This window comes from Benincasa hispida, chromosome 9 (genome assembly GCF_027475165.1).
Source record: "Benincasa hispida cultivar pf3 chromosome 9, pf3_genome.v1.1, whole genome shotgun sequence".
In the NCBI taxonomy this organism is placed as follows: Eukaryota; Viridiplantae; Streptophyta; class Magnoliopsida; order Cucurbitales; family Cucurbitaceae; genus Benincasa; species Benincasa hispida.
In genome coordinates this window covers 83,050,968-83,069,175 of record NC_143486.1, presented here as the reverse complement: position 1 = coordinate 83,069,175, position 18,208 = coordinate 83,050,968, and the positions used below count along the sequence as shown (strand labels likewise).

General features: G+C 34.7%; 1 protein-coding gene across 5 annotated transcripts; it reads right to left on the bottom strand.

Annotated features, from left to right (window-relative positions):
• Window positions 1-1,272: 1,272 nt before the first annotated feature.
• LOC120085788 (uncharacterized) lies at window positions 1,273-17,284 on the bottom strand. 5 transcript variants are annotated; one of them, XM_039041978.2, is made up of 39 exons: window positions 17,023-17,284; window positions 16,278-16,351; window positions 15,967-16,066; window positions 15,696-15,799; window positions 15,156-15,272; window positions 14,274-14,424; window positions 13,620-13,867; window positions 13,338-13,526; window positions 12,877-12,953; window positions 12,679-12,796; window positions 11,866-11,949; window positions 11,626-11,721; window positions 11,370-11,471; window positions 11,131-11,199; window positions 10,834-10,929; window positions 10,638-10,745; window positions 9,680-9,793; window positions 9,393-9,476; window positions 9,102-9,230; window positions 7,852-8,050; window positions 7,605-7,745; window positions 7,454-7,497; window positions 6,625-6,708; window positions 6,465-6,533; window positions 6,248-6,324; window positions 5,397-5,466; window positions 5,063-5,212; window positions 4,690-4,758; window positions 4,395-4,539; window positions 4,212-4,276; window positions 4,033-4,098; window positions 3,729-3,822; window positions 3,323-3,359; window positions 3,168-3,225; window positions 2,961-3,071; window positions 2,520-2,587; window positions 2,317-2,383; window positions 2,165-2,233; window positions 1,273-1,674 (listed from the first exon to the last, which is right to left on the bottom strand). In XM_039041978.2, the coding sequence occupies exons 4-39, from the start codon at window positions 15,699-15,701 to the stop codon at window positions 1,588-1,590; spliced, it is 3,558 nt and encodes a 1,185-aa protein (XP_038897906.1). In that variant the 5' UTR covers window positions 15,702-15,799; window positions 15,967-16,066; window positions 16,278-16,351; window positions 17,023-17,284; the 3' UTR covers window positions 1,273-1,587. The 5 variants fall into 5 exon arrangements, with proteins under 5 accessions (XP_038897906.1, XP_038897903.1, XP_038897902.1 ...); XM_039041975.2 differs by having other exon boundaries at window positions 15,696-15,803; window positions 17,023-17,238; XM_039041974.2 differs by having other exon boundaries at window positions 15,696-15,803; window positions 16,447-17,158.
• Window positions 17,285-18,208: the final 924 nt, after the last annotated feature.

The window sequence follows — 18,208 nt, the reverse complement described above, 5'->3', positions numbered from 1 at the left end:
AAATTTCAATGAAACCAAATGCACAGAATGATCATAAACGATGAGTCGAGAAGAACCCAACTGTCTAAAAATGGAGATGAAGCTCCACGCACTCCCACGTGCCGACGCGTGGTGAAGGAAAACTGTTGTTCCAACGGCGCATGAGCCTCACGAGCGGTTGTTTCCGGCAACAGACGGCTATAGACGTGATTGGACGGTGACAGCGCTTCTCTTAGGATGGGTGGTGAGGCAAACGGTCACTCAAAACTTGATGACTCAACTCAAACCCTAACCTTGTGAGAAGCGTAAAGCCTAACGTAGTTGCCGAACAAATATTCTGAACCCTAGATGATACCATATACTCAGAAGTTTAGAGAAAATGATAATTCTTATTCTCTTAATCAGGCTGAAGATACAAATATATAGGTAATTAAGAAACCCTAATCTAGGAGATATGAAAGTACGATAAATGACACCTAATTATATCTACAATATAAATACATATCAACAAAGATATCCTGTAACTGCTTTCCCACTAAACATTTTTAGTGTTGTGTTGAGTTGTTGGTGTCTTTCCTAAGGAAATTTCAGTTGTTCCATTAGTGTTTGTATCTGATTCTAATCACCAATATGTTGTACAGAAAATATTTTTTTATAGAAAGGAACAAAATGGTGAGTTAATAAAATAAGTGATTACATCCCCAGTTTGTGTTGCAGCTATTTAATTTTATCAGAAATATTTATTCTCTGTTCCATCAAAATAATTTTATCTTACTTTGACTGCAGTTTTTCAACAATTATTGATAATTATTTCATGATGCGATTTGCGAACACATCAAAGGAGAAATTCGAATATTATGAAAACTGACGCAAGCTAAAATGGTCTATTCAATGCAGAGAACGTGTTTCTTTTTTAATCATTCGATTCTACTGATAATTTGTGTCCCATATTGCCATTTTGTGATTGTATTATAATTGAAACAACAAAATAGCCTTAGATCGTCAAATCCAATAACATAGACCAAAGTGAGTTTAGCCCCGGAAAAATTGGGATGAAGGGGAGGGAGAAAAAAAAAACTCACCTAACGAGTAAGTACCTCAAAGTACCGTTTTGTAGAAGTTTATATTCATTAAAATTTTATGTTATCCAAAAAAATGGGAAAGCTAAATTCGAAATAGGCATAAAACACCCTTCTGACCTGAAATGCATTATCGTTGCAAATTCTAGTTGGGAGAATTTTGTAATCTCTACAGACATGGATGAATGAACATTTGATCACCAAGAAAATCATCTACAACTCGACAAACAAACCTGCACAGCTACTTTGGATTTGCCACAATAAAAAATTACAACAATATCAGAATTGTCTGATACCGTCAACTTAAATGTCATTTTCTGATTACAGGGAAGCAACGCCTTATACAAAATACAAAAGAAAATAACTAACACTACCTGGTATGGCAATTTCACTTTACAACTTAGAAGCTACTCTATATTTTCTCTTCCTTTCTTTATTGGCGTTTAAGCATGTATGCCAATGAATGCGCCAAACCTTCAGAAGCCTACGGAACCCTGTTCATCTAAGATGCAAATTAAATTATAACTCTTTATGATCGAGACGAAGTAGAGGGCCGATTGTCCTGTTGCTCAACGAATACACATCTTGAAGGTGGACCGAACAAGCTCAGCATTACCTGCAATCCATGATGGTTTCACAAATTCATGTCAAATTCGATTGGATGGTCACACTGCAGAGTACCAAGAATTTGGTACAATTACCCATGATAGTTCAATGAAGGTACAATAGGAATAAAATACCATAGGTCAAAGAGAAAAAAATGTCCAAAATGGTGTAAGAGCTTCATTACTAAAATCAATTTTCATGTGCAAACGTGATTGTATAAATGACTCAAATAACCTAAACCAATCCAATACAAATATTTCATAGTTTTGGGTCTTATTTAAGAAAGGTTATTTTGGTTGAAAATTTTTTCAACTTGAATAATTGTGTTAGATCAAACAAGTATCCCAACCCAACCCAACCCACGAATATCCCTACATGTCATGTGACACAAGAATGATTGTTCCTTTTTATGGGGGTTGATTATAGTTTTCGCCCTATCATGAAAAAGACAAACTTGCACCTAACCACCTCTTGTACAGAAGATGCACGTCTATACTTACCGGCAAGAATACGAGGCCGTGCAAAAATCCAAGAAGTACTAATGCCAAGTACACTTGGAAATAGTAAACCTGCAGAACATAGAGTGAAGATATAAATGGACTTGACCTACGGATTACTTAAAATTGAAATTTGGGGGGTTTGAAATTAATACCACAAAAACTTCAGTCCTAGAGAAGCAAAGTACAAGGACTCCGACTAGCTTTGTTAGTGTGATTCCACTACAAACACCAGTATAAAATAAATGAAAATTGGCAAATAAATTTGATTAAAAAAGATGATAATAACTACACAAGGTTAATTTTCCAAGATTTCGTATCTAAGCATAGCTCCATTGTAAGATATGGAAAATGGTACCTAAGAACAGATGCTCCCATTGTACTAAGAGCCTCCTTCATCCGTTGGTTTCTATCTCCACTGCTTACCTGTGAGAGTTAAAAAAAGAACACATATGACTGGTGATAGTAGTGCACGACCAATTCTTTATGACAGGAACTTGAGAAAAGTTTCCAAGATTAAAGGCTGTTCTTTGTTGCAATGATATGATAATTATGGCTCTAGTCACTATATTAGGTTTAGCAAATGATGTACACGTTGATAGGTAGTCTATTAATTCAAACATCACTTCTGATTGATCATGCAACAGTGTATAATCCGACTAATTAGGGCTACTTCGTATGTAATACTTATTGTTGAGTTGTGGATTTTATTATACAAAGGAAATTCTCTATGAAAGGATTATGACTATGGTTGACTTTAACTAGAGTACATTAATGAAAAAGGAAATCATGTACTGACCGAGAAAGCGTGTGTCAAATGAACACAAAATTCAACAGCAATACCCACAGACATGACAAGATTGACGACAGAGATTGCATTCAATTGGATATTCAAAATTGCCATCACACCCTGCAAAGTATTATCTTGTCAGCAAAGGGTAAGACATAAGGATTAAACTAACGTCTAATATAGTGTTCCAGAGATAATTAGGAACAAAGAAAGTACCATGAGATCCACAACAATCATTGTCAACACCAACAAGATGATAGCCGAGGTCCATAAGCTATAACAAAGAAATCAAGCATGAGGAAGCCTAGTTAGCACATTTGAAGAACAGAAGAATATCTGTCTACGTCAATGCCAGAAACACCCACACTAACCTGCATGTGATGATCAGACACACAATAAAAACCGCACCTGGAAAACAGTAAAAGAATATAAAATAAATGCTTTTCAGTACCACCAACACACCTTTCATAACTTTAGTAGAGATGAGAATTTTCCTTAAAAGGTCTTCAAATGAAAATAAGAGAAAGAAATAATAAGAAAAGAAGACCAACTTAATGAGGATCTTTGGACAGAGAAGGCACACTACAACATGGACTTAAGTTCTTAACACGATATACATTAGGACACAATCTCTCCTAATCTTCTTTCCCATTAAAAATAGCAGAAGCATAAAGCATTTGCTATTCACGGTAGACAAAGTTGAATTGCAGGAAGTGCAAGGCAGCCTTCTACACTATCAATTAAACAATGCACGTGCAAATGTCCTTATTTACTGACCGATAGCGATGGCAAGGTTGATCAATGCTGTTCTCCATATATTGAGGTATTGCTCAAAGAACATGTAAAATACAGAATATGGAAAGATCTCTATCTGCAAATGACAAGGAGGGTCAGTTCAAGATCAAGCTAATGCAACAGAAGCAAGTAGTTCGAAGAAAGAATTAAGGTGAAAAAAGTGTTCAGCAGTTCGTCTCTCCTATTCAATCAAATGATGAAACCAAGGTAAAGGTACACTCATTATTAGTTTCAAATAACATGATAAGAAAGAGAATAAAACAAAATTTGTAATTGAAAATTTTACCTTCAAAGAATCAGAAATCCTCAAACTCAATTCTTGAGCAGCCCTCATCGAATTAATATAGTCAACCTGATAATTTTTTATCATTTACAAAAATAAAAAACATTTAAAAAAAAAAAAAAAGAATTATATTCTTTAAATACAAATATCTAAATTCCAATTATTAACTAGCCACACTACACCTGCTTATTCAGGGGAGTATGGTATGTTCTGAAAGAAGATGCTTGAATAACACCATTTTCATAGTCTGATGACCAAAAAAAAAATTATGAGTGTTATTTAGTTTAAGGTAGTAAGAAATATTCCATTCTGAGTTAGCATGTTATTGTCCAATAACGCAACAGAAGAAATTCAATCCTGCAAACCTTTCAGTTCAACACTACTAGTGTATGCCCCATGACCTCCTTTAGCACAATCAGCAGAAGGTAGAGCACTGAGGAACCATGGCAATTTCTCCTTAAACTGTGTAGTAGATGGCCTACCACCATGCAGATCCGAGTGAAGAAAGCACTGCATAAATCCTAAGCATTAATATTTACAAATTTTAAGATGAAATTAGCACCTAACTCAGGATTGGCTGCTAATTTAGCAAAATACTGAAAAGCAACCAAGCAGAAGTTTTATTTGTTATCTGTCATCCAATTTAAAGGGAGTAATTACCGTTGTACAATCTTTGCATACTCCGTTCAGACCACAGGAACCACCATCACTTGAAGTACAGCAAGGGGGCTGAAAAAGACTAAATTCAGTAAATTTAAGGAGATAACATACAGGACATAGAATCTACCAACAATTCTCAAATATTTCTAAAAATAACGACCCAACTGTTATCACCGGTATATCTTATAATTGGTAAAACATAAAACAACCACATAGTTACAAGTAAACGAACTTCAAAGGATAAGTCATTGCATTAGAAGGAAGAGAAATGAAGATAAAATCAAATATAGAAAACCAAACCAACAGTGGAATGAACAGTGGTCTGCAGCTATGATGTTATTTCACAAGAAAATTTTCAAAGGAACCACATGACCTGGTCATCAGGGGGGCAATAGCTCCCATTTGTGAACTTCCGACAGCATCCAAATGCTTCTGGAGATATCCACACAAGATAATCATCAAGCCATGAAGCAGCTGGTTTAGCAATGAAACTTGACTCTGGTATTAGTGAAGCTTTTGCAATCTACAGGAAAGAGGAAAAGATAAAGACCAAAAAGATCCTTGGTTCGAAAAAATAATGTGAAATAAGCCATGATAAAACAGCAAGAACGTTATTCTCCTACGCACGTTGGAAAAGATTTGGAGCGCATCAAGAATATTGGAAAAGACGTACATTTTCCTGTGAAAATGAAAGGAAATAGACATACCTCATTTAAAAGAGAGTCTGAGTCACATTGACTGATGGAGCATAATTGGTTTGTCTGTCTTGATTCTGAGCTGAGCATAGTAACAGGATATCAGGATGGAGAGAGAGAGAGAGAAAATACATATGAGAACAATCCGTCCTTGATATTCCCACTTTCGTATTACAAAGGATTGCAATATATGCCAGTTACAGTGGTGTAGAGAATCCATATAATATATATTACGGTTCATCACAAAATGTATATTATGAAAATAGGTTGGCACAGTATTTTTATTTAAAGTTGAAACCATACTTTGATATTAAAGTGAAAGCATACCTTCAATAACTGATTAAAAAATAATTCCCCTAACGTTTATTTGCCTTTGCATGTAACAAAATAAAATGAATAAACTTCATTAAAAATCACTTGAAGATATAACTTCGTCAAAAAGTTCTACCCCTGGTAAATTTTAAACTCCTGGAACAAAATATGATGTGACAGCCAAGAATAGCAAATAAGGGAAGACGTAGGAATAATACTGCCTACAAAAATGGTAAAAGGCCCCAAATTCTTTCAGCACTTCAACAACTAAATATTCAAAATTGCAGAACCTATACTATAAAACACAACATAGAGAGCCATAAAATCCATAAAATATGAATGTATACAAGAATAATACTTGGTCCCAACCAACTCTGAACGTTATAAACTAACCACAAGAAAGAGTGCAGAACCTACATCATCAAACACCATGGAGAGCCATATAAATCCATCAAACATGAACGTATACGAGAAAAATACTTGGTCCCAATCAATTATAAGTATTATAAACTAACCACAAGATAGAGTATGTAAATCTTGTACAGTTTTACCTGTAATTGTAGTTCTTTACAACAAAATATACTGGTGGACCTATTCTGAGATGTTCTGAAATGTTATTGAAATACCCCTGCATAAAAAGTAGAAAGCAGCTTTATAACATGCCAGGCAAACAAATCATGAAATAAGTAGTTTTGGGATGTAACTATTAAGACAGAAAGGCATCCCTTGAAAATATATAATGAGATGAATAAAAATAAAAATAAAAACCTGAAGATAAGAATCTTTGGGTAGGACAATTTTTTGTTCCAAACCAGCTTCAATTCTGGTGCATAGTGCCTGTGAAATTTGAAATAAAGGAAAATAAACATCACATACAAACAAGCATGGTCAGGGAAACTAATAGCCAGACAAGAGATCGAGAACTCACAATGCTTGCCAATGTGAACCCAACAAAGATGGATATGACGACTATTTTGACTACCCAGATGCTAAGAGCTGGTGCATGGATCTCCTGGACAGACAAAACATGGAGTGTGAAATAGAAAACAGCCCAATAATGAAATGTCAAATACTATGCAAAAATTGACATTAGGAAAAGATAAATAATTCAAATTAACTGACAATCTAAGAGGAAGACACCAATGAGAAGCTTGAACATTTACATCAACTTTCATGAATTATATCTATAGTTAGGTTTGGAGTATGTTTGGAAATTTGGAACGAATAAGCCGAAAACAAAGCAACTTTTAAATCAAGAACAAAAGAAAAGGAATTGTCTAGATTCAAAGCAGAAAACAACCTAACGAAAAGAGAATGGTAAAAAGACACTGAAGCCCACATAAAATTGATAAGATGGATTTGTCATTCATTCTAAAATTAGTTTTGTGCTTGGACTATTAAAATATGCATCCAAAATTATTATAAACTAACTAGTCAGATTCATATTTTACCCCATCTTTAGTTTCTACCCTAACACCATTAATAAATAGAACCCAGTAAACACACCATACATACTTTACACACCCATAAAAAATTACCTAACTAAATGATATATTCCAATTTTATTTTATTTATTTTTTTCCTTCTAAATATCCCACAGTTCTAGTAGAAGAGAACAAATGCAGCATATTTGTCAAGGTTACAAATTTACAAAGGTGTTAAATTATATACAAGTTAATATAAAATACCCATGGAGTGAGCCCCCCCACCCCACCACCCAAGAAGCAAAGAAAAGTTGTTTACAATTAGAAAGTTACCTTCATGTATCGGGCTAACAAGCCAGGATTCCTCTGAGTGATGCCTAAATAATATTCAACAAGACAAGACATCATCGCAATGAAGAGCACCAATAAATCTGAACAAATATATGTAAAAAGAAAAGAAGAACAAGATATAAGAAGAGACTACCTTTATCACTGCCAGCATAGCCTGAGCTCTTAATACATGGAAAACAGTCAACTCTCTTATCCTCAGTTCTTAGAAAATCAAATACTATGAGAGCAACAAAAGCTGTAACTTGCAGCAGGAAGTCCAGAAGAACAGCCAATGCTGTATAAGAAAATGAAAATCACGATTGGGAAACTATGCCTGTCTCAGTTAAAATATATATATCTCAAGCATCCTTGAGAGCTTTGCAATGGGCAAATACTCAAACCTGCAAACATGGAAAAAACACGACATGCTGGCATAGGAATGAAACTTCCAACTGCAAATGCAAGAACCTCGGATAAACTAGCTAGTGTTATGGATGGTCCAACTTCAACAAGTGCATTGCTAATTCGTCCTTCCAAAGGCAATTCAACTGACTGCCGTTTAACAGCATGTACCAATATACACATATTATCCACCCCAACCTGACATTTGGATGAGAAAATTTATTAGAAATGAAACATAAAAAGGACTTCACGAAAGAGTGCAAATTGTTACGTTTTTGACAATATATCCAAGATACCATCAAGATTTAAGAAGACGTTAGCCATCAGTGATTCAGTGGATATACTTTTCAAGAAGAATATAGATCTTATACAAGGAAATAATAGGTTATCATGTTTAACAAGACATCAATTCAGCTTGTTCCTGTTTCTTTTTCTTTTTCTTTTTTTTTCTTTTTTTTTTTTTTTGGATGAAATCAACAACTTTAATCGAGAAAAATGAAAGAATACAAGGGCGTACAAAAAAAAAGCCAACAAAACATCCTTCCTACAGAAAGGGGTTTCAACTAAGTAAGATGATTCCCAAAGAGTAATTACAAAAAACCTAGGAAACCGAAGTCCACAGCGAAACATGAAACCTCAGAAGGGACCAAACCTCACTAGGGTCCATATTCCTACCTTTGAACCCTTTCCCTGCAAATATTCCAAAAAACAGCACAATGACAGCACAAACCCCAGCAAACCACAAAAAGTGGCCTTTCTGATCAAATGAATAGAAATTTTGGGTATATAGAGCTGTCACTGTAAGACATTTTCTCTCCCAAAATTTGTCTTTCCAAAATCTTAAATTCCAAAATACTTGCCAATAGCATGTGAACAAATTGACTAGTAATGTGACAAATCTCATTCTTCAGCCAAACCAACATATTCTAAGGTTCAAAGTTTGAACAAAGTTCTAGGTTATACAAATAACAACCCACTCCCTTTATGAGTACCCAAACAGAAGAACAAGCATGAAGCAACGAAAGTGTAATCTTAGAAAATATGGTAGATAATTTTGGCCCAGGTGCCATTGAATTGACAAAAAAAAACACACAGAAGTTCATCAGAGCTTGCACAGGATGTTGAATTAATATGATCATCTATGCATGAAGTCCAACTATGGCAAGTAAAAAATCCAGAACATGAATATCAATATCAAATCATAATCAGGAGTGCAATGACGGAAAAAGCAGATAAAGACAGAACTTACTGCCAGAACAAGGAAAGGAATAACTTCCATAATGATTAGAGTAGATTTAACTCCAATTGCACTGAAAAAACCTACTGATCCAAGAACAGACAACATGACAAGTACAACTCCAGAGAGACCAAGTAACACCTGATCATAGAAAAGAAACACAAGTTATTAATGCAGAAACTCCAATGCTTGGGAAGAAACATCAGTGAAGTAGAGAAATAATCTGTCCAAAGAGGAAAAGGAAATTAAAGATGAACAGACAAAGTAGAGTTAAATAAAGTTATAAGAGCATCCATTGCATACCTTTGATGAAACGTAAAAGGTAGATAAATGTGGTCTATCACCCAAAGTAAGAGAGATGTAAGCAAACATCACAAGATAGCTTATCTGCAGTTAAATTAGGTAAACAGGGTAAATTGGCAATTAGGAGGGAAAATGGCACGATGGGAAGCCACCTCCACACAATCGAATATAAAATAAAATAAAACCTATAATGTAAGTATCAGGAGAAATATAAAAATATATAAATAAGGACAGAGAATGATAATTTAACTGAATAGCACATAAGTTATCTCTAGAAAAGAACTAACCAAGATTGTGATGACATCAGCAGTACTCTCTCTTTTTAATTCTTCTTCAATGGAGCTTTCCGAAGAAAAAGAAAGCGTCAAATTTTGAGATTGCACCATTGTCAATAATTCAGCCTATCACAAAAGTAGATTAATATCGAGAAACTCCATTCACTCCTAGATGAAGGACAGACACCATAACATTAATATCAAATTATAAACAAATGAAGGTAAAAACAAATATAGAATCCAAAAAACTAGAGCCCGAGTGTTATAGAGCCAAGGAGTAAGAAGAATGAGATTAGTAAGAAAAGTATGGGAGTTGAAAGGCGTATGTTTGGATGTACATGAGTTTGGGATTCATTAGACTGTGAATTTAAATGGTGTTTGTTTTATGGGAGGAGAAACTTGTAAGAATTTGTTTTTTATTTTCTTATCATTATTACGAAAGTAATAATTTTTCATTAATAAAAATATGGAAAATGGACAATTTTTTTAAGTCTATTACTTTATAATTACATTACATATTTCAGCTTTTATTATCCATAATCTTATTGTATTATTTGTTTAAATTACTTGAAGTATGATTAAACGTTTAAAAATATATAATTGGTTATTTTTAATAAATTATTTCATGATGATTGAATATTTGAATAGGACGAACTGAATGCCAAACGATTACAAAATTCATTCATCCTAAACACAGTTTGGGATTAACAAGCTAACTAGCTAAGGATGATTAAACCCACAACCAAGAACTCAACTCCAAACACCAGTTCAAGAATGAAGCAAAAAGGAACGTAAATAAAGGATGTTTTTTGGGTAAAACTACAACTAAATTTCAAAATTAGGCAATATTTCGCTCTTGGAAGTCACAAAAAAATGAAAAGATTTCACACATTTCACAATGAAAGCAAAGTATAATAAGAGAACACAATTTAAAGAAAGTCACTGCACAGAAACAGAATAAGAGAGAAACCTTAGCCAACTGAATGAAGGCTTTCTCCCAAGCCACAGCTCGACCAGATTCATTCCCTTCTTTATTAATAGCATTGTTCACTGGATAAGTTATTAAGAACGCAGAAGCCTGTCTTGGAAAACTAATGGTCAGATAACTATGGAGATTAATTTGTTCAATTTAGATTACCAACACGCAGTGAAGTATGGCAAATTACTTCTGAAAAGTTGTTCCCAGAGTATCCCCCTAATGCGGTGCTTGGATCGAGAGGAGCTTCAAATGCACTCCTGCAATTGTCTGCAGAGGAATAGTGCTGAAATAAAAAAAAAAAAAAAAAAAAAAAAAAAAAAAAAAAAAACACATACAAGAAAAATAAAAGATTGTCAAATGTGCCAACAGGAGAAGACAATACAAAAGATTTCTCTAATCATTCTACTCTGATATGGCTCATGCATCTAAATTCTCTACTATATAACAATCAAAACCGGATCAGAAAACAAAAAATATATAATACCTGAAAACAATATTCAAGATGCTCGACTCCTCCATAGTTATCAACATTTTCTAGATTCATCTGGAAATACTGTCAAATAGAGTGGATAATTCAGTATTAAATAGTAAAATTATGCTCTATAACCTAAAACCAAAAGATTGATTATCCAGTAAATAATATGTTTTTTCAATTGAAACATTTCAGTGGACGTGTAGTTGTTTTTATAAGATAAGATCAAACGAGCAATCAAGAATATCCACCTGCAGGACACTCTGGGTGGCACATTCCTGATCCAGTGGCTTCAAGCAAATGTCACTTAGAGATACGCTTGAACCAGAATAATTAACTCGAATACTATCTACCTGTAAGAATTCACACGTGGAGTAGAAATTCTGAGAACCGCACCATCATATGTGAATATTACATTTAAACTATGGGAAGAAATATCCCAGGTACTACAGTCTAACCCATAATAAAGAAATAAATCCTGAAGTGTTATTCTCGCCACACAAATACCTTCTTTTGTATGTCAAACAATAACTTAATATTGTTATCATTCAAAATACTTGGCGGCTTCCCATGAACGGTATCTGGAACCGTGGCTATTATAATCTAGAAAATAAATATGGCATTAGAAGTTGTCTGAAATCATATCAGACGATAATCATTCTGCAACCAAACTTCACAATAGATATGATAATCCATTAATTAAAATGATTTTAATAGTTTGCCGAATTATTAAACAATAGTCTCTACCTGTTCAATCCTATAAAAAGGGGCTAGATGTGCATCAAAAAATTCCTTCTCTTGGGATGCTTTGCTTCCTGGTCCTACCCATAGCTGAAACAAATACAGAAATCATCAAAAGGCCAACAACTGACATTCGGCTAGAAGTAAACAACATTCTACTACAAAGGCAACTAAAACTTTCTTCACTGAATTATATAATAAAAGGATGTTCAAAGTTCACAAAATGTTGTCTAGAATCTGACTTGAATCAGGACCATTATAAGCGGTTAACAGAAAGAGGGTACCCAGTGTTAGCACTCATCCATAACAAGGAAGACTAATAACAGTAAATATGTGATGATATTCGGCCACTAAACTATCTCCATATTACGAGTGACCCTCTGTTGCCCTCGTGCAGCTAAGAAACACTGGCTACCTGATTAACAACATGACTCACTGATTCACACCATTCTAAATACAACCAAGTAAATTGCTATGGTCCACATGTTTGCATCTTTTTGGCAAAAATTGTCACGCCATTTGCTTATCAGTCACATTATAACCCATCAATGAATAAATAAACATAAATACATACATACATACATACATACATACATATATATATATATATATATTAGAAAGAAAGAAGGACTTGTAGTACTTCAACTGAATACACACATACATGCATGTCTGCATATGCACCGGATGATGAAGAGAGAGAGAGAGAGAGAGCAGCCTCAAAAGAAAAGTACGGATTAAGTTAATTTAAAAAATAAAATAAAATAAAATAAGTAGCACTCCAACTGATTGAAACAGGACTTTTCCTTGTCAATCATTTACCTTATCAGGCCTTGTCTCCACCTTGAAACGAATGAGACCCAAACACAGAAGTAGAACAATGGCAAGTGATGAGATCAACACCAATGTTGGATTTCTGGCCACCCATGTTCCATATTTCCTGAGAATGCACATGAACAAAAATAAGTCGGAACTGTTTTTTTACATCTTACCTAGTAAAGCAGCATTGACATTTAGTACCTGTAAAAATTGGACATGTATCCCTGAACAACTGAAAGCTGAATCCTACTTCTGATTTGAGGAGCATCTTCAAGCATCTGAGTATATGAACAGTGGGCAGAAAGACAAACAAGAAAAACTTCAGTCAACCAAATTGCAAAATTAATGTTAATGTACAATTGAAATAACTGGTAGAATTCAAAGACAGAATGACTGGCAGCGACTAGGATCTTGCATGACCTACAGTTATTTCAAAAAATGAGAGTTGCTAAAAAGTATTAGCAAAGAAATTGCTTATAGTGGACCAATCAATCAGCATAACTCGCAAGATGAACAGATATGTGAAGCATAATAAAACATTACCTTATTAGCGACATATTACCTACATGAAGATCAGGAGGGTTAATGGCAAACTAATCTAAGATGGTTCATTAAGTTAACTGAAGATATCATAACAGAAATATCTAATTTGAACTACGAACCTGCATCGGCAAACTTTCATCCTTTTGCCTAGTAGCAGAATGGAGACTGCTCCCATCCATGATATTCGGCATTGTTTTAGTTCCTGAAGAAGGGCTCTTTCGGGATTTGCGATAAAAAAAACTCCATACAAGAAAAGCAGAGGCAATTATGATGTACAGGATACACAGAGTGAAGTCAACACATTTGACCTATAGCAGTTAGAAAAATAAATCTTTTAATACAATATGCAAAACTAGTACACACAAAGAACATGATGGCCAATTTATGACGTATTTTCTCACCTTGAGAGACCCAATTCTCACTGAACAAGAATTTTTTCTATGGAAAACGGGGGTTGCAGTACTACTACAGACTGGTGCTGAAGGGCAATCACCACAGGAACATCCCAGTGAAGTATCTCCACAAGAATAAGCAGATACATTCATATGCTTCATTCCAGATGACACGGACACAGTAGATGGAAATCCAATGGCATATGGTGAACCAGGCAAGCCAGGGCCAGCTTGTTTACCAATAAAAGCAAACCACTCTGCCCGCAATCATACCAATGTTCAAATTTTAGAAGGAAGAGAGCACACAATAAAACAAGCCTTCATATATATAAATAAGAGAAAGTTTGGTATTCCGAATAAATTACACACACACATGTATATATATAGATATCCCTACAGGCCAAAGTAGAGAAAACAGCCCCCTCCACAGAAAACTTCATTTTTTTCACACTTGGAGTACCTCAACTTCTTCTTCCCCTTTAATACTTTTCTCCAATTCCCCCACTTCACAGAAAACTATTACAAAAAGACTTTCTAGTTTATTTATTTATCATTTATATTTTTTAGAACAAATACTTTCTAGTTTGGGTACGTAAAAAATGTGAGTAATCTCCACAGTATGAGTGTGCACATACATGCATGAGAGGAAGAGAGGGTGTTAACCTTTAAAATTTTTAGCATCAGCACCAATAAATTGCATGGCTCGAGTGTTCATCGTACCAAATTTTACATCTTTGCAGGACTCAAATAGACCTTCACCAAAAGCATCAGCTACATAATAATCAATGCCATCAACTGTGAGGCTGTTATTGACCTAAAAACAGAGACAAGCCATCAAAATTCGATGTGGTCCTCTAGCTGCTTGCTATATGGAGAGGTCTAACATTCAGCTAAAGGGGAGAAAATCATAAAGCGGTCAGCATTGGGAAAAAACATGCAGAGAAAATGCATGGAAATTCTAAGCAAACGCAACAAATATGCATAGTGATTCCAGATAAGCACATTTATTTGAGCTGTAATTTGTGCAGTCAAAATTGGAATTTACTTCCATACAAACTCTAATCTCAAAAAGAAAAATCAGCCTACAATTTATTGACAGAGACTGCTGGGAGGAAAGGGAAAAGAACTGGAACTTGCTTGCATACAAGCTCAAATCTAAGAAAGATCATACGAAAATTTACTGAAAACTAGAATGGGATATTGAAACAAAAGTTCTATAATAAAGAGCAAATGTCATTAATCATTGTTTATATTAAAAAGAAGTGAACTACAATATAACCTTGCCCTTACACATCCCTATCTTTTACAAACAACTATGTGCAATTACTTGGTAAAGTGCGTGCTTTTATGAGCTCCTACTCGTCTTAAGAATAGAAGAGAGAGATTCAATCGGAAGAGCAACTAATATCTGCCTCTCTAGCAGGTTAATCTTTGCTTACAAGTGATGGCAAACAAAGAACACAAACGCATGAATATTGGAACAAATACTACCTACTAAGTGAATTGCAGAATTATGCGAGTGTTATAAGAAGGAAGTATTCAAACCTTTAAAACAGAAGTTACATTGATGAATAAGCTCTGATTTGGAGAACAGGTAAGCTCACAGAACAGGTTCAAAAAGTTTCTTAAGCATGCTGGACAACCTACAAGAAATGGAATAGCCTGCATAAAATACATAAGTCATATTATGGGCCATATATTTGAAGTACTTCCATCAAAAGAAGACATGAGAAAGCTGAAACTTCAATGTTCCTTTAACATTACAAAACATAATGTGTACATTCGGGTACTAAACAAATAATGGGCACAGTATTAAACAAAAATCAAAAGGTTAATTCTCAAGTGTAGGAGAATTAATACCCAGAGAAAGGCTGTATAGTGCGTAGTTGGCATTCAAGAATACAGGGGCATGCATTCTAATGTTTTACATGCATTTCAACCAAGAAGCAATATTCATTGGTTTTAGAAGAAAACTTGTCATCAAAATTCTCATGCTGCATAATTCGACCCGCTATTAGTGTGCAATGAATAACTCTGAAACTATGTAAGGCAGTGTTAATAATACAAGCCAGTTAGAGATCTTACTTGCATAACTTGTGATCGTAGGGTGTCGAATTGTTGTTCTGTGCAACAAACATTGCCAGTAATAGTTGGACATAGACTTTGGATCTTTGATGATAGAAGATTATCTGGCTGGGAACACAATAATTTGAGATCATAAAGAAAAAATGAACGAGCAAAACCAAACATTAAGATGGAAACAGAAAGGCAGACCAGCAAATCCTGCATATTTTATTTTAAAACCGCGAACATACTAACATATGGATAGTGCGACAACAGGAAATCAAAAGTGTACCTGCACAGATGGGGCACCAGTAGGACAGTTCAGCGCTTTACCATCTGCTCGTTTTGCACAGATACCATACATTGCGCAATATCCTTCAGAGTGTTTTTCCCTGTAAAGGCGGAGAAAATGTTCCTTATTCACAGATTCAAGCGAAAAATAAAGGAAAACTTCTTTTAACATATATATATATATAATCCACAGATTCAAGCTACCGTATTTACAGCAATAAATGCTTCAACAAGATGGGGAATGATATGTGTAGGCAGAGAAATAACTATTCTAATGAAACGCAGAATGGTCAATCAAAATGGACTGCATACCGGGATATGCCATTCGTAGATAACAGCAACCGTGTATTAGACCTCTCTGCATACGCTCGGTCAAAACATAGAACCTGCACATATCTCAACTTTTAGTAAGAAATCAAGGTCAGCGATCGTTTCTATGAATCACACGATGAAATGAAGTTCTAAAACAGATGCTGAATACCATAATAAAAGCATTAGCTAATGGAAAGTACAACGCTAGACAATTTTCACTCTGATTTCGTTCGAATCGGCGCATGATTGCAGATGACCGTTATTCGCAAGTTCATAAGAAGCAAACACTTGAGTCTGGGAAAATTAATTTTAAAACCACTCAAGATGCTCACAAATCATTCGGTTAAACATTTTCTGATGCGTGATCAACCTCTGAGTCCTGTAAAGCAGAGCCGGACTATTTACCCTGTCCGCCGAATGTTTTCGATATACAATTCATTGCCAAGCTCCTCCAATATCCTCGTATTCTTTAGCCGAATACGGAAAACTAAATCAAAAAGAGAAACGAGCGACAGGAAAATAGTGCTAGACAGCACAATTTTGACGATTCATGATGTTCATTTTGCAACATTCGTTCAGCAACCAACCACTGAAACACGGTATGATGGAGAGAAAACTACAAAGAAGAGTTCACCAAATCCCAGTGTCCAGAGAGCAAGGGCGAAAGCAACTAATGGAGAACATAGAAACGGAAGAAAACAAAAGAGATTCAAGAATCAAAACGTTATAGCTACAGAATTCTTGCCTGGAGGAGATAAATTAACACGATAAACCCTAGACGGAACCTCATTGTGGAGTAGACGAGTAGAAGATGAGTCCTGCACGAAGAAGAGCAACCGCCAGGAAAGAAAAGCGGGAGTGTAAAAGGGGCCACAGAAGTTGAGTAAGAGTCAACACAGGCGTATTTATACTTATTACTGAGGTCAGAGAAGGAAATCTCCGGTGTTGACGCTGGCAACAGCTTCACGGTTTTCGAAAATGGTGAGGGGTAAATAAAAATGAAAATCGGCGTAGGGAATGAAATATTGTGATTATTTACGTGAATGCCACTACTTTCGGTTTGATTGTCAAGCGGGCCCGCATGATAATGATTTTTGTGTTCTATAATTTGGAGCCAATCCGAGGGTGTTTCAGTAAATGTGCTTTATAAATTAAACGGCCACCTTTACCACACAAAACGACAGAACCTTAAGCCGGGCGTTTTTGGACAACTATTGAGTTCATTCAAGTCTATTTGCTCACCAAAGTCTGTATGATCAAATTTGGGTTTTGGGTTTTGGAAATGATTTTCAATGGTTATTTGAAAAAAAAAAAAAAAAAGTTACATGCTGAGTTGGCAAAATTTAGAGGAGTTTAGAGACTTTTACTAATTTCTCTCTCTTTCTCGGGTCTCTTTTTCTTTTCTCTCCATCTCATTTTGATGTTTGATACTCAATCATTGATCCTCGATACTTGATATTTGATGTTTTGCATTCTATACTCTATATTATATACTAGTTACATGTTACTCAATCCTCGATACTTGATGTTCAATGCTTTATGTTTTATGTTTTATGCTCTGTGTTATATGTTTTATGCTATATACTAAGTACATGTTACTCGATCCTCGACACTCTATGCTCTATTTTGTATGTTTTATGTTCGATTTAGAAGTTCGTCTGATGCTCTAATACTCTATACAAAGAAACGCAAAGATGAAGAAGAAGAAATACGAAAAAAATGCAAAAATAAAAAAAAATGGAAGAAGAAATTAAAAAAAAGGCAGAAAAAAGGAAAAACAAAAAACAAAAAAACTCAAAAAACAAAAAAAAAATGTTGCAAAAAGAAGAAAATATATGAGAAATGCATTTAAGGTTAAAGTAGTAATTTTACACCACGATAACATAAATAGAATGTCAAAATTCATTGATTTTAAAAAATATCTATTTTTC